General features: G+C 40.9%; 1 protein-coding gene across 1 annotated transcript in view; it reads left to right on the top strand.

Moving 5' to 3' along the window:
* CCNDBP1 (cyclin D1 binding protein 1) overlaps nucleotides 1-14,541 on the top strand; it is a 44,600-nt gene that overhangs the window by 13,989 nt on the left and 16,070 nt on the right. Inside the window, exons 3-4 of the mRNA XM_089673394.1 lie at nucleotides 6,594-6,673; nucleotides 12,569-12,650. Coding sequence (XP_089529520.1) covers nucleotides 6,594-6,673; nucleotides 12,569-12,650 — 162 coding nt within the window. The remainder of the gene's footprint in view (nucleotides 1-6,593; nucleotides 6,674-12,568; nucleotides 12,651-14,541) is intronic.

The following is a 14,541-nucleotide window of genomic DNA, read 5'->3' as shown; positions in this document are numbered from 1 at the left end:
CATTGTATGCATGAAGATAAAACTGCTTTCTGTGTGCTGCTCCCCCCACAGCCCCACTAATACTCACCTAGCTCCCTCTAGATCCTGTGATGTGCATGGGAGCCTCGGCTGTCCCAGATCTCCCTTTTCTTTGGCTCCCACTGCTGTCAATCACAGCCAGTGAGCCAATGGGGAGAGAGCTGGGCTTGGGAGTGAGCATGAACCAGTGCCCCCTTAGCAAGCGGTTTGCAGTTGGGGGCACTGGTCAAGGGGGAGGAGCCAGGTGTGACTGTGGGGGACCTGAGAAGTAAAGATCGGGGCTGTTCTATGCAAAACCTTTGCACAACAGGTGAGTATGACATGTTTGTTATTTAAAAAAAAACAAAAAAACTTTAATATCACTTAATTGCTATGCTAAATTTTTGGTATAAATACACCCTATAATGGCCTTCAGGTTAAAGCATATCTGGGAACAAACATACAGTGTATTATATTGTTGCTTACTATTCCTTAGATGAGGAGGCTTTTTTCTTTTCGCCTGGTGATCCTGTCAATAAACACTTTCTGTTATAGGTGTTATGAAGTTCTAACACAAGGATTCTCAATTACGTGTTAGAACTGCATAACACCTCCCCTCTCCTAATCTCTGTAACATATGAGAGAGATACTCTGTTGTTCACAGGAGAAGCCTGTGCAGGGCTTATAAGATAATTATTGGAATAACACTGCAGAAGCTACAGGATGTTACATGCGCTCTGGTTTTATAGCAGGATCAACAGATTCTTTTTTTTTTTTTTTTTCCAGTTCTTGAACACATATGACAAAGCACTTTGAATGATATATTAAGCCAAAAGGGGGCAAAAAAGAAAAGTTCTTTGTTAGGGTTTACATATGTTTTATGAAATGTTCCTTATCAAATGAGTACATTTGCGCTATATAATATTAATCTGTATGAAAAGAATTAAAATGTCCTTCAGTCAAGTGGGAATTATTAGTAGAAGTAGTTATTGAAAGCATTACTGAATTGAAGGTTGAAGGAATGTTTCAAGTGAGCCAATCACTTTCCCATTTAGGGCAGAAAAAATGTTTCCTTCCCTTGTGGCCGGGAAGGTAGATTCATTTTTCTGGTGACCTGTATTTTTGCAGATATGGGTGCTCTTTTGCAAATCCTATGCTAGTTGCCTGGCTGTCATGTTGATATGGTGGCTTCAGTAGTTTGAGTCACTGACCCAAAACCCACACATTGGGGTGGTTACATGTGTACATGCAAACAGTTCACATCCAGAGCTGCTCATACATCCCTGTTTATGTGTAATCTCTACAACTAAGCCTGGGATGGGTTTTATGCATAAGAAGGGCAGGCCTATTTTGGAAGGCGTATTGCGTACCGTTAAACCAGTTGGGCCTGTGATACCATTGGAGTTTTCAGGCCCATTCATCTACAGTGGTGCTCTCAGATATGTGGTTACAGATGTACAGCCACAGCATCTGACAGCCTGTAACATTCAGGTGCATAACTATGCTGTATTCTTGTGGCTGACGCCCAGATGCTTCTGTATGCATGAGCCCTAAAAGAAAATAGTACCTTTTTAAAGGTTGTATTACAAATCTGAAAGGTTCTAGGGAATGTTTATTTAATAATAGAAAATGTTTAGTTAGATAATATTTCCTGTTTACCAACTCAATTTCCTGGGTATGAAATAATAGTCAACACCTGATTGCTAATCCTTCTTCTGAATGACCTGATCAATCTGTGTACTAGGCTATTACCAGAGGGAATGTGGGGGTAATACGGGCAATAAAATAATCTGTTACTGTCACATATCTTAAAGGGGACAGATGGAGGGGTCATTGATATAGGACAAATTGCATTGCCATAAATGAAATACATTCATATAGTAGAATGCAATCATACAGCTGCATTTGCTACACCCAGGATACTTCGGAGGCCTCGGAAGAAGAGCAGAAGATAAAGGATTGGGTGTTGACATCAGTGTGTAAGGCTCAGATAGCTAACATGAAGGGGCAAAGAAGGACTGCTTTGTTTGCTGTTCTGCTGTTAAATCCTAGGAACAACTAGGCAAATATAACCTATAAAATATGAATATTTTTTTATATACAGTTCTTGAAATGAAATCAGCAGTATATCCAGATATAAAGACAGCTAAAGATACAGTATCTCACAGGAGTGAGCACACCCCCCACATTTTTGTAAATATTTTATTCTATCTTTTCATGTAACAACACTGAAGAAATAACACTTTCCTACAATGTAAAGTAGTGAGTGTACAGCTTGTATAACAGTGTAAATTTGCTGTCCTCTCAAAATAACTCAACACACAGCCATTAATGTCTAAACCACTGGCAGCAAAAAGTGAGTACACCCCTAAGTGACAATGTCCAAATTGGGCCCAAAGTGTCAATATTTTGTGTGGCCACTATTATTTTCCAGCACTGCCTTAACCCTCTTGGACATGGAGTTCACCAGAGCTTCACAGGTTGCCACCGGAGTCCTCTTCCACTCCTCCATGATGACATCACGAAGCTGGTGGATGTTAGAGACTCATTGATAGGGAACATTTCATAAAACATATGTAAACCCTAACAAAGAACTTTTCTTTTTTGCTCCCTTTTGGCTTAATACACCATTTAAAGTGCTTTTTCATACGTGTTCAAGAAATGCAAAAAAACCCCTGTTGATCCTGCTATAAAACCAGTGCGCATGTAACATCCTGTAGCCTCTGCAGTATTATTCCAGTAATTATTTTATTAGCCCTGCACAGGCTTCTCCTGTGAACAACCGAGTATCTCACTCATATGTTACAGAGATTAGGAGAGGGGAGATGTTATGTAGTTCTAACACATGTGATTGAGAATTCCTTGTGGTCATCGCTTCGCACTCATAGTAGCACTGCCCTATCAGTACCAACCAGCAGGTAATCTAGTTGAGGGTGCATTTGGGTGGGGCCCATTCAGGAGGCGTTTGGGTGGCATTTTTCATCCACTGGTCTTCGTTTTTTCTTTATTAATTTTTGTTAAATCATTTTTGCCTAAGATATATGAGAAATCCATGGCTGTGTTCACATAACAATTTGTTCTTAGTATTTCCTGGCGGTTTTTACCTCATATAGAATCATGCAGCATGCTTTCTTGAGCACTTCTGAGGAAGAGATTTTTGTTGATCTCGAAACGTGTCAAGTGCGAACCATGCATGATCCATGATTAGATTTGCAATACCATCTCTGATGACACCGCCGCAATATGTATTGTAGCTTTGTTTATTTTTGAAGACTGTAAAATTAAAATTTCTTACTGTTTTTATAAAAAAATCTCTCTTGAATTGTTGAAATTTATCATACAACTAAATTGTGCCGTTAAAGTCCCACCAAAAAAAGAGGACTTTTCCCCCCCTTGTATTCGTTAGGGATGTTGGCACTTGGTGTATTATATCCCTTCCTCTCTCTAGTCTATTTCCCAAAGACAACCTCTGGATATGACGCTGAGCACGTGCACTAAACTTCTTTGGTCAATCATGGTGAGGCCTGTTCTGAGTGGAACCTGTCCTGTTAAACCGCTGTATGGTCTTGGCCACTGTGCTGCAGCTCAGTTTCAGGATCTTGGCAATCTTCTTATAGCCTAGGCCATCTTTATGTAGAGCAACAATTCTTTTTTTCAGATCCTTAGAGAGTTCTTTGCCATGAGGTGCCATGTTGAACTTCCAGTGACCAGTATGAGAGAGTGAGAGCGATTAACACTAAATGGAACACACCTGCTCCGCATTCAATAACGAGTCACATGACACCGGGGAGGGAAAAAGGCTAATTGGGCTCAGTTTGGACATTGTCACTTAGGGGTGTACTCACTGTTGTTGCCAGCGGTTTAGACATTAATGGCTGTGTGTTGAGTTATTTTGAGGGGACAGCAAATTTACAGTTATACAAGCTGTACACTCACTACGTTACATTGTAGCAAAGTGTCATTTCTTCATTGTTGTCACATGAAAAGATAGAATAAAATATTTACGAAAATGTAAGGGGTGTACTCACTTCTGTGAGATACTGTATGTATAATTTTTTTCCTGTAAAAGTTTAGCTTGGCCCCACTTCTAGAACCTTCTATTGGTCAGTGAAACCTCTCATTAAATTAAAATCCCAGTGAAGCTGGGTAAGATCAAGGTCGATTTGTAAAGGGAGAGTTCTTGTTTGCATAGAGCCTCAGATGTCTATATACCTAGATGGGCTGAATATTGTTGTTGTTTCTGCCGCAGGTAAATTCCAATTATGCTTTCATCATAAGCTCGGTTTGACTTGTTCAGTTTTGTGACAAGTTTACTTGAATTAACCAATTTGAAAGGAACACGTGTATTGTATTTGTGGGATTCAGAGCCTTCTGGTATGTTCCTCCTCCAGCAACTTGTTTTTGGAGGGGCCTTATTCTAGTGTCAGGGTTAAAAAGATACGTTCATCAATTTTAACATCTCTAAAACTTCCAGGTGACTGGCTACTTTGCTTTACCAGGAAAATAAAAAAAAATCTTACTAGTAGCAATGGTAGTTTGACCAATTTTCTGGATAAAATCATTAATATCTTAATATCTTTCAGTAGCTCTAACTGTGAATACCATTCATTGTGAGACAATCATTCAGCACTTGCTCCTTAGGCTTCATGCACACTGGGGGTTTTAATAACACTGGTAGCGTTCACTGTGTAAAGTCATGTTAAAAACACAAGTATTTCTGCAGTAGCCTTTAGCCACATCTTTCCGAGATTTTTTCAGGATTTGAGCATTTTTACACCAAAAAACTCCTCTAGAAACCTACTAGTTCTGGGTTTTTTCCTAGCCAAAAAACGCCCCTGCCAAAAAACGTTGATTAACCACTTGCCCTCCTGAGGATTTACCTCCCTTCCTGACCAGGCCATTTTTGCATTACGGCGCTGGGTTACTTTAACTGACAATTGCGTGGTCGTGCAAAGCTGCACCCAACTTAAATTTATGTCCTTTTTTTCCCACGAATTGAGCTATCTTTTGGTGGTATTTGATCGCTTGTGCGTTTTCTTTATTTTTTGCACTATAAAAAAACCTGACAATTTTGAGAAAAAAACAATATTTTTGACTTTTTGCTATTAAACATGTCTAGTAAAAAAATCACATTTCGTCATAAATTTATACCAAAGTGTATTCTGCTACATGTCTTTGCTAAAAAAAAAAAAAATCCCAATACCTGTAAGTTAATTGGTTTACGTGAAAGTTATAGCGTTTAAAAATGGCTGTATATATGCTGGAATCTTTTCTTTTTCCATTTCTACTAGTAATGGCGGCGTTCAGCGACTTATTGCGGGACTGTGACACACATTCTGACACTGGGCGGAACTGACATCCCCAGTGACACCAATACAGTGATCAGTGCTAAAAAAAAGCACTGACACTGTACGAATGGCACTGGGCAGGACGGGCTTAACATGAGGGGCGATCTATGTGCAGGGAGTATTTTACTAAGGGGTGGGGGTTGTGTGTTCCACTGTGAGCACACTGCTCTGGATGGCTTTGCTGTGCACAGCCATCCAGAGCAGTGTCCCCGAGCTGACAGGGAGGAGGACTGTTAGTAAACAAAACATTCCTCCTTCCCATCGGTGATCGTCGTAAATCAACGGGTGCCGGCGAGTAATTACGTGCCGTGAATGGCGGCACAGGTAGGGCACGCGTGGCTCACCCGCGCCCCTACCCGTTCGGGAAGGGGTTAAAGCCTATGTATGCATGGACACATAGGATAAAATGCTGGGGTGTTTACTTGCTGTAGAGTAAAATGCTAAAAGCCAAAAACAGCAGCTGTAAAAACATCCAGTGTGCATGAGGACTTATAGGTAGATGCTAGGCTGACGGCATTCTCATTTACAGAGTTTAGTGCATAAGGATTCTTTAAATATCTCTCCTCTCATGAAATTTGAACAAAGCATATCCTTCTAAGTGTGTACTTGTCTCAATTTAGAGCACTAAGGTGTTGATTTACTAAAACTGGAGAGTGCAAAATCTGGCGCAAAAGTGCAATGTAGCCAATCCGCTTCTAACTTCAGCTTGTTCAATTAGGCTTTGAAATAAACCCTGGAAGCCAGTTGGTTTCTATGCAGAGCTGCACCAGATTTTGCACTCTCCAGTTGTAGTAAATCATCCCCCTACTGTCATTTCTCTCTGCTGCTTTGTTCCTCTATCAGCATGAATCACTTCTGACAGGTTTTTCTGACACCAAGAGATAAATGTTGACAGGGAAAGAACCTCTAGTCGATTGACAGCCTAAGGTCTGTTCCTATGAGCTGTGTGGAGGGGACGGGGAGGGGTGTCCCTTTAATATCTAGCACTTGGAACTGATGTAGAGAACAGAAGACCGCAGATAAACAGGTACAACTTGGAGGCTTTCTTTTATCTTTGTATAACCTGAGGCCAATCACTTCACTGGGTATATGTAAGGGTTTACAACCACTTTAACACCTTTTGTTCTTATATAAAGTAGATCTCAACAAAACTCATTTATATTTACAAAGCTTAATAGACAGATTGTGTATCAGAATTGTTAGGCCTTTATACAAATGCTGTAGGTTTGATGTGTTTCTTTTTCTCAGGGCAAGCAATTAAAGCAACTTCTCAAGAGGCCACTAAAATGAGTCTGGCTTACTCCAAGCCTCCATTGCCATCAGAAGAGGTAAGCTAATCCTTGCGTGTATTAATGGAGATTGGAACAGAGTGCTAAACCTTCTATCTAGATGCTCATTGATCAACACCCATACTAGATCAAGTATACATTGCTAAGTCTCTGCTGGTGTAGTGAGTAAAGCCAAAGTGGATAGTGTCACAGGAAAACCTGTGTAACAAACTGTGCTCATTCCCAGGAAAATATCACCTGTTATTTAAATTGCTGTGATGAGCCCAATAAGGCTCCCCACTATCTAAGTGATTGTCAGAGCCTAATAAACAAATTGTGAAATGATGTGAAAAAGTCAGCGCTCCCAAAAAAATTAGATAAAGCCACATGCAGTGGGCATAGATATACAGCGAACCATCAGAACATACAGCAGGTAAAATAAGTATTGAACATGTCACCATATTTCTAAAGGTACCATTGACATAAAATATTCGCCACATATTGGTAACGACCAATGCAATCCATACATACAAAGAAGCCAACAAAAATAAGTTCAGAAATTAAGTTATGTGTAATAAAATGGAAAGACACAGGGAAAAAATATTGAACTTGCTAACTGAAATGTATGTAACAGTTCACACAAAATCCTTTGTTGGTAATGACAGCTTTAAGACGCCTCCTGTATGGAGAGACTAGTCGCATGCATTGCTCAGGTGTGATTTTGGCCCATTCTTCCACACAAACAGTCTTCAAATCTTGAAGGTTCCGTGGGCCTCTTCTATGAACTCTGATCTTTAGTTCTTTCCATAGATTTTCTATTAGATTCAAGTCAGGTGATTGGCTGGGCCATTGCAGCAGCTTTATTTTCTTGAGAGTTTCCTTGGCTTTGTGTTTGAGATTATTGTCTTGCTGAAATGTCCACCCTTGTTTCATCTCCATTATCCTGGTAGATGGCAGCAGATTTTTATCAAGAATGTCTTGGCACATTTTTCCATTCATCCTTCCTTCAATGACATGAAGTTTGGCAGTACCGTATGCTGTAAAACAGCCCCACACCATGATGTTCCCACCTCCAAACTTCACTGTTGGGATGGTGTTTTTGGGGTGATGTGCAGTGCCATTTGACCTCTAAACATGGTGTGTAATATGGCATCCAAGCGTTAAATTTTGGTCTCATTTGACCAGACTGTAATTTCCCAGTATTTCACAAGCTTGTCTAAATATTGTGCAGCAAACTTTAAATGAGCTTCAACATGCTTTTTCTCAAAAACGTCTTCCAGCCCCTTGAGAGACGTTGAGCTCCTCCCTCCGGGACAGGGAACACATAAGCCCAGAACCTTAAAAGGCGGACCTCCTCCTCAATCTCTGAGGTTTCATAGATAGTCTTAAAGAGGTAATCTACCTCATCATGGGCCAACTTGTACCTGGAACCCCTGGACCTTTTCAGTCATCCTCCTCTGAGCCAGACCCTGCTTGGGAAGAGGCAAGGGACCTAGGATCCTCCTCCCTTCTGATATTGCAGTACCAGCAGACTGGGTCCAAGACCCTAGTGGCATCTGCATTCTATCTAGCAAGGATCTAAATGACTGAAATGTAGTCGTCATGTCATCCTTAATGGAGGTGAGAACCTTATGGCAGGCTGTAAATGACTCATCCTTAACCAGACTATCCACACAACTGTGGCAGAAGTGCTTTTCCCAAACTGAACCCAACTTCGCAGCACAAACTGCACACTTCCTTTTGGGGGCCTGATTCTGTGTCTTGTCCTGGACTTTAAACTACAATAAGCAGAAACACAATACAGGAGACAATCAGCCTGGGCTCCCTATCCCACACACCACTGTGCTGGGGGAGAAACCAGAGGTGTGCCCCACTGTCACCTGGACTCAGAGACTGGGAAAAAGATCACACCCAGGAGTCAGCAATAGGGAACCAGTAAATCCCCAAGCCTACCTGAGAGGCTAGGAACCAGGTTGGAGTTTGAAACCAGTCCCCTTGCCAGGTATCTGATAACCAACCTTCTCAGGTATCAGGAGAAGGCACTGGCTCTATGTGGCCTGATTGGAGATCTGGTGGACCAACGAAACCAGAACGAGGAGGGGTTGGGATTTTATTCCCATGTTTTCGTAGTGAAAAAGCCCTCAGGCAAGTTTCACCTTATCTTAAACCTGTGCCCTCTCAATCAGTCCTTAAGATACAAACACTTCAGGATGGAATCAACCTTCTCTGTAAGAAACATCATTTAGCCAGATTGCTTCATGACTACGCTAGATCTGAGGGATGCGTATCCTCACATCCTCATACAGCTTGCATGTCAGAAACACCTAAGGATAGCGGTAAGGATTGGTGCAGAGATCCACCACTGGCAGTGTCGGGCCCTGCCTTCTGGTCTGGCTTCAGCACCAAGAATTTTTACAAAGGTGCTTGTGGAGGCCCTGGCAACCCTAAGATTGAGGTCTATTATGATCATTCCCTATCTGGACGATCTCTTCGTGGCCAGGTCTCGGCAAGAGTTGACAGAGGATCTGTGGATTGCCCAGGACTTCCTTCAGAGTCTGGGGTGGCTCATAAACAGAGACAAGTCATCTTTAGCTCCCTCCCAGAGAATCCCCTATTTTGGGTACGAGATTTCCTCGGTAGAAAGAAACATCTTCCTTCCACGTGAGAAGATTCTCAAAATAGATCAGGTGCTGGCGGAGCTTCAGAAAAATTTGGCAATTACAGTAAGGGATATCATGAGGTCTCATGACACCATGCTTGCCGGCTGTCCCCTGGGCAAAATTCCACCAGCGCCCATTACAGTCTTTTCTTCTGAGGGTTTGGAATGGGGACAGGTCTGCACTGGAACTTCCAGTCCTACTCCCTTCCAGAATCAAAAGATCCCTTTGGTGGTGAAGACAGTACAATCTAGCCAGGGGTCTGGAGTGGACCACACCATATCCGGTTTTCATCACGACTGATGCCAGCAGCTTTGGATGGGGAGCCCACCTAGGCGACAGAGCGACCCAGGGGTCGTGGTCCTTGGAGGAAGCTCGGAGATCCTCAAATCAGAGGGAGCTCCTAGCAGTCCAGCGAGCGCTGGATGCCTTTCAAGCAGATCTTATAGAATTCAGAATTTATGGACACATTGATATTTGCATTATTTTTATATGGTGACATATTGAAATATACACTATATTATTAATAATTTAGTGCTGCAATTTTTGTATATATGATTGTCAGCTCCTGATTAGGATTGTGAGTGTGATGAAAAAAATGAAACCCTAAAAATGAGCCTGAGAATAAATCAATCAATCCCAAGAGTACAATATACATCTAATATACAATAAAAATATACAAACTGTGAAAAGCAATATGGATATAATATCTAAAAGCGGGTAGCCCAGGTTAAAAAACAGTCCAAAAGCTGCTATAACGAAGAGGGTGCTGCTGCTCAGCTGCGTGGGCTGATGCCGCAAACCTGTGTGAAAATAAAAAGCAGAGGAGCGCACACCCCATAGTGTAGTTTGCATAAGGAAGTTTGTTGGACAAAATTAAATCAATGGTTGCACTCTCAAACAATGGTGGGGTAGAGTCCACAGTCAGTGTATGAGTTATCTCAGATCCCCACCTTGGCCACTGTCTACACTATGGGATGTGCACTCCTCTTTCTCCTTTTTTTTTTTTTCTGCTGGTGTAGTTACCAAAACCACAACACCTTAAACCGTCTTTTATCAACCACCAAGGTGTCAAACCACAGCAACGTGCTTGATCCCTTCCCCTTCAGTCATGCACCTTACCCTGCATGCCTTGTAAATAGCCTTTGTACAATCCATATATTAATGTGACCAATCGCCTCTTTGCTTCTGCACAAATTCTCAGCAGCCATGTGGAATAAACATGCTTCTATAGTGTGACATTGCTTAAAATCCAGTTTAATCATCTCAAAATTGTGCTTACATATGTTTTGGATACAAGCAGTTTGGTTTTCCAATACTCAAAATGGCCACCGCGGCACTTCCGGTTGCATCCGACGCCACATCCAACTGACACGTTTCATCATTAGATCGACTTCCTCCCGATCTCCTTGTCTCTCATGACAATCTACTTGTCTTGAAAAAAAAAAATTTTTTTTAACCAAAGACGTATTTAAATCTGAGGTGCTATTAAGAATGTTTGGAGCTTTCAAAAACTAAAGGGGCTTTATGGCAGCTTAAAATTTTAATATTTTTAACATTGCACTGTTTATCTCCTACTCACTTCCCTGCCTGTCTCCAGCACTGCACTTGGGGACTAGCAGGGAGGGGAGAGAGCTTGCAGTGTGACGAGCACAGATTGGGTGCTCGTCAAGAAAGGGGAGTGTCAGGCTCTCTTAACGCTCATCAGAAGCGCATCTGCTGAGTGAGTAAATGAGGCACTGACCCAATGAGGGAAAAAAAAAAGATTCCTTCAGGTTACCCTCGCACACAGAAGCACTCGGGTGCTCAGTACAAGTGGTTGATGAGCAGTGAAATCAGGCACCGGTGTTCACTCTGTTAAAGTATAAATTCACCTTTTTAAAAAATTATTAAATGCACTTTTTTCAGGTAAAAAAATGTGCATTTAATTTTTTTTTTTTTTTTAGGAGCCTGGAAGGCATTTGACCAGCGATCAGCAGATCATGGGTGAAATGCAGGACTCTTGCACACTGTCAGTGTAATCTGTCTGTTGGGACCTCATATGGGCAAGCAGTTTCACACTGACAGGAAGAATCAATGAAGTACCAGAATGCTGAACAGCACCGTGGTAGTTCATTGAGAACTACAAGCTAAAAGTGGGTGGAACATGTAACGTCTTCCCAAAGGCAAAAGTATTCTTTATCCCTTTCGCTGCAAGAGTCCTTTTTGCGTTATGTACCATACATTACCCGTACTTAACTGGTGCAACACTCATGCTATGTCCAACATACATTACCTGTGATCTGCTGGAGCTGTGCTAAAATTATGTCTACACCACATGGCTCAGACATGGCACTCATACTAGATCCACCACCCAATACATAGACTCTGCTGGTTTAATTACCACCCATTGTCCACACTGCATTGGAAGAGCATTTAGGCCAGTTTCACAATATATTATCCAGAAAGTGGACTACCCATAAATGTACATACCCAACAATGTCGTTGGCAGATTCTCTATGAATCCTTTCTCTGGTGATCCTGCATACCATCTCCTGTACAGTAAAATGATTTATCTCTGTTCTGTAGAAGCAAGAGACTTTTGTATTGGCTGTATTACTGGTCTTTTTCAGGTATGTGTTAATGAGTCAATAGGGAGATTGAGGTGCTGTATTTATATATTATTTCTTGTACTATAAACAGCTTGATTATGCCTACAGTATACATTTTATATTTCACTAAATGATGCGTTGACCCAAAAGTAATATTTTGGTTATAGGTTGATGAAGTCACTCCTTTGGTGGCTTACAGCCCACGGTCACTAAGGCCTTGTTCACACCGGTGTGCAGGGATGTGGCTTTTTCTGCACACGTTTTGCAAGGGCACAAAGAAAACATTTGGTCTCTATGTGCTCTGTTCACACTACAAGACTAGTATCACATTCAGTTTTTCTGTGCAGGAATCTGCAATGTGTATAAAACTCATTGAAGCATGCATGAAAACTGATGTAAATTTGTGTCTCTGCAAGTGAAATCTGCCCGTTTTTTTCCATCTGTTTTTATGCACATGTGGTTTGAACAATGTCGTAAGTGAAGTCAGTCAGTTTCACTTGTTCAACTCCTCTTGTATACTGTAACGATTGAATAAATAAGTCCAGTAAGGATATTCAAAATGTCTTTGGCAGTTAGGTGAAGCTGAAAGCTGAGCTGCAGATGTATCCGCTGAAGACCCCTAAAAATACTTGTAATATACAGAAAATGTTACTTAATATATAATGATCTCTTTCTTAACTTCTCTAGCCATTTTTGTTCTTTTCCAGGACTGCCAGAAGCTAAGTGATGGGCTTCTCAATTCTGTTTTGGCAGCTTCAACTTTATATTACTCGCTCCCTAAAAAGCAAGGTGAGTAGTGCGCCCCCTAAAGTGATGACATTGGGGCATCTTGCACTGAAAGTGGGGTGGAATAATGTCATAAATGTGTTTTCAAAATGTAGTTTTGCTGCAGTTAGCAATATTATCCTTGGAAGTCATGAAACAAACTGACCAATAGAAAACATACCTAAACCACTGCATGAAAAACTGTATTTGTTTGCTTTTTTCTAAGAAAACTTTCTACTACTGAATTTTATTTAGTGGAGGCCCATAAAATCATAGAACAAGAGTGAGTGAACTGTACAAAATATCGAATATAGATTTCATACATGGCTATGATAAAAGGTAAAATTAGATTTACTGACTGTCAGGGGATGAAGCCATTATAGGTAAAGGTAATCCATGTACCTTGTGTCTTACCAAACCTCTTGGAAGGCCCCTATTCACATAGGAGAGGTAAAATAGAGGAAGGGATGTAATAATCAGGTTTTTCTGTTTTAATGAGAGAAGGGAGGACCTTTTCCATCAGTGAAAAATATAAAACTCTCAGTAGTTTCTTGGATAAAGAAGGGACCTGTAGGTCACTCGTCAGCCCTAGAAAACACATTTTAGTGCAGCTAATATTTGGTAAACCTAATGCAGACTCAAATGATTTTTTTGCCCAACATTTTACATGTTTTACATGAGGACAAGTCCATAGCGTATAATATACTGTAAATCAGCCACCTGACCACATCTCCAGAAGCAGAGTGGAGAGTAAGGCTCAATTCACACTAGTGTTGAAAGCAGGCATTTGAGGAGCGTTTTTAATGCTCCTCAAATGCTTATAAAAATGATACACTTGGCAGCACACAGTGTTGTTCACACTGAAGCATTAGCGTCGTGTCAAAATTGACGCCTCATGTCCAGTCAGGAGGAGTTGAAGCCTTTCAACGCCACCCATTCAAGTCTATGGTGACGCTGACAGGCGTTTGCAAGGCATTTTCAGGGCGTTAATACCATTAAGTTCATTATAGGCATTTGTGGTGAGGTTTTAACGCTTGTAAACCGCCTATAAAACGCCTCAAAACCATGCATAGGGCATTTTGGAAGCGTTTTTAACGCTTGTAAAATGCCTGTCTAACACTATAGTGGCGTTAGGGAAGAAGTCAAGTGTGAACAAGCCCTAATATAGTTTGTTTTAAAGCGTCAGAGACATGTAAAAGATTTAATGATATAGTTTGAATTGTAATAATGTGTCTGTAGATAAATTAATTGAAGGCATACAGTGCCTTGAAAAAGAAGAATGGGCAAAAATGTCACTTTCTAGATGTGCAAACCTGGTAGAGACTTGCAGCTGTAATTGCAGTGAAAAGTGGTTCTATAAAGTATTGACTCAGGGGGCTGAATACAAATGCCCGCCACACTTTTCAGCTATTTGTAAAAAATTTTGAAAACCATTTATCATTTTCCTTCCACTTCACAATTATGTGCCACATTGTGTTGGTCTATCACAAAAAAAATGCCAATAAAATACATTTTTGGTTGTAACATGACAAAATGTGGAAAATTTTAAGGGGTATGAATATTTTTTCAAGCCACTGTATAGGTCTCTTCAAAATCCCCCTCAATCCTCTGAACTGTGCCGTTCTTGTTGCAGTTTTGCTTGTACTCAAAGTAGTACTCAATCTGTGCAGCAGAGTTTATACTGCATCAGGGCAAACAAAAACATTTCTTATAATTATTCACCTAATTAGCAATATTCAGTTGTTTCACTAATGTAAACTGTGTTCTCTCTAATGCTGCTAAAGAACAAATTAATGTATAAATCAGCAACTTGAAGATGCCTGCACATATGTTCATATAACTTGTAGAGTGCTGAAAACTGGGATACTCTGATGTCAGTGTCAACTTGAGGAAAAGTGTTGCTGCTGTACCTGTC

This window comes from Staurois parvus, unplaced genomic scaffold (genome assembly GCF_062004578.1).
Source record: "Staurois parvus isolate SC_StPar_1 unplaced genomic scaffold, SC_StPar_1.0 ptg000137l, whole genome shotgun sequence".
Lineage (NCBI taxonomy): Eukaryota > Metazoa > Chordata > Amphibia > Anura > Ranidae > Staurois > Staurois parvus.
The sequence above is the reverse complement of the archived record's forward strand: the minus strand, read 5'-3'. Positions and strand labels throughout refer to the sequence as shown.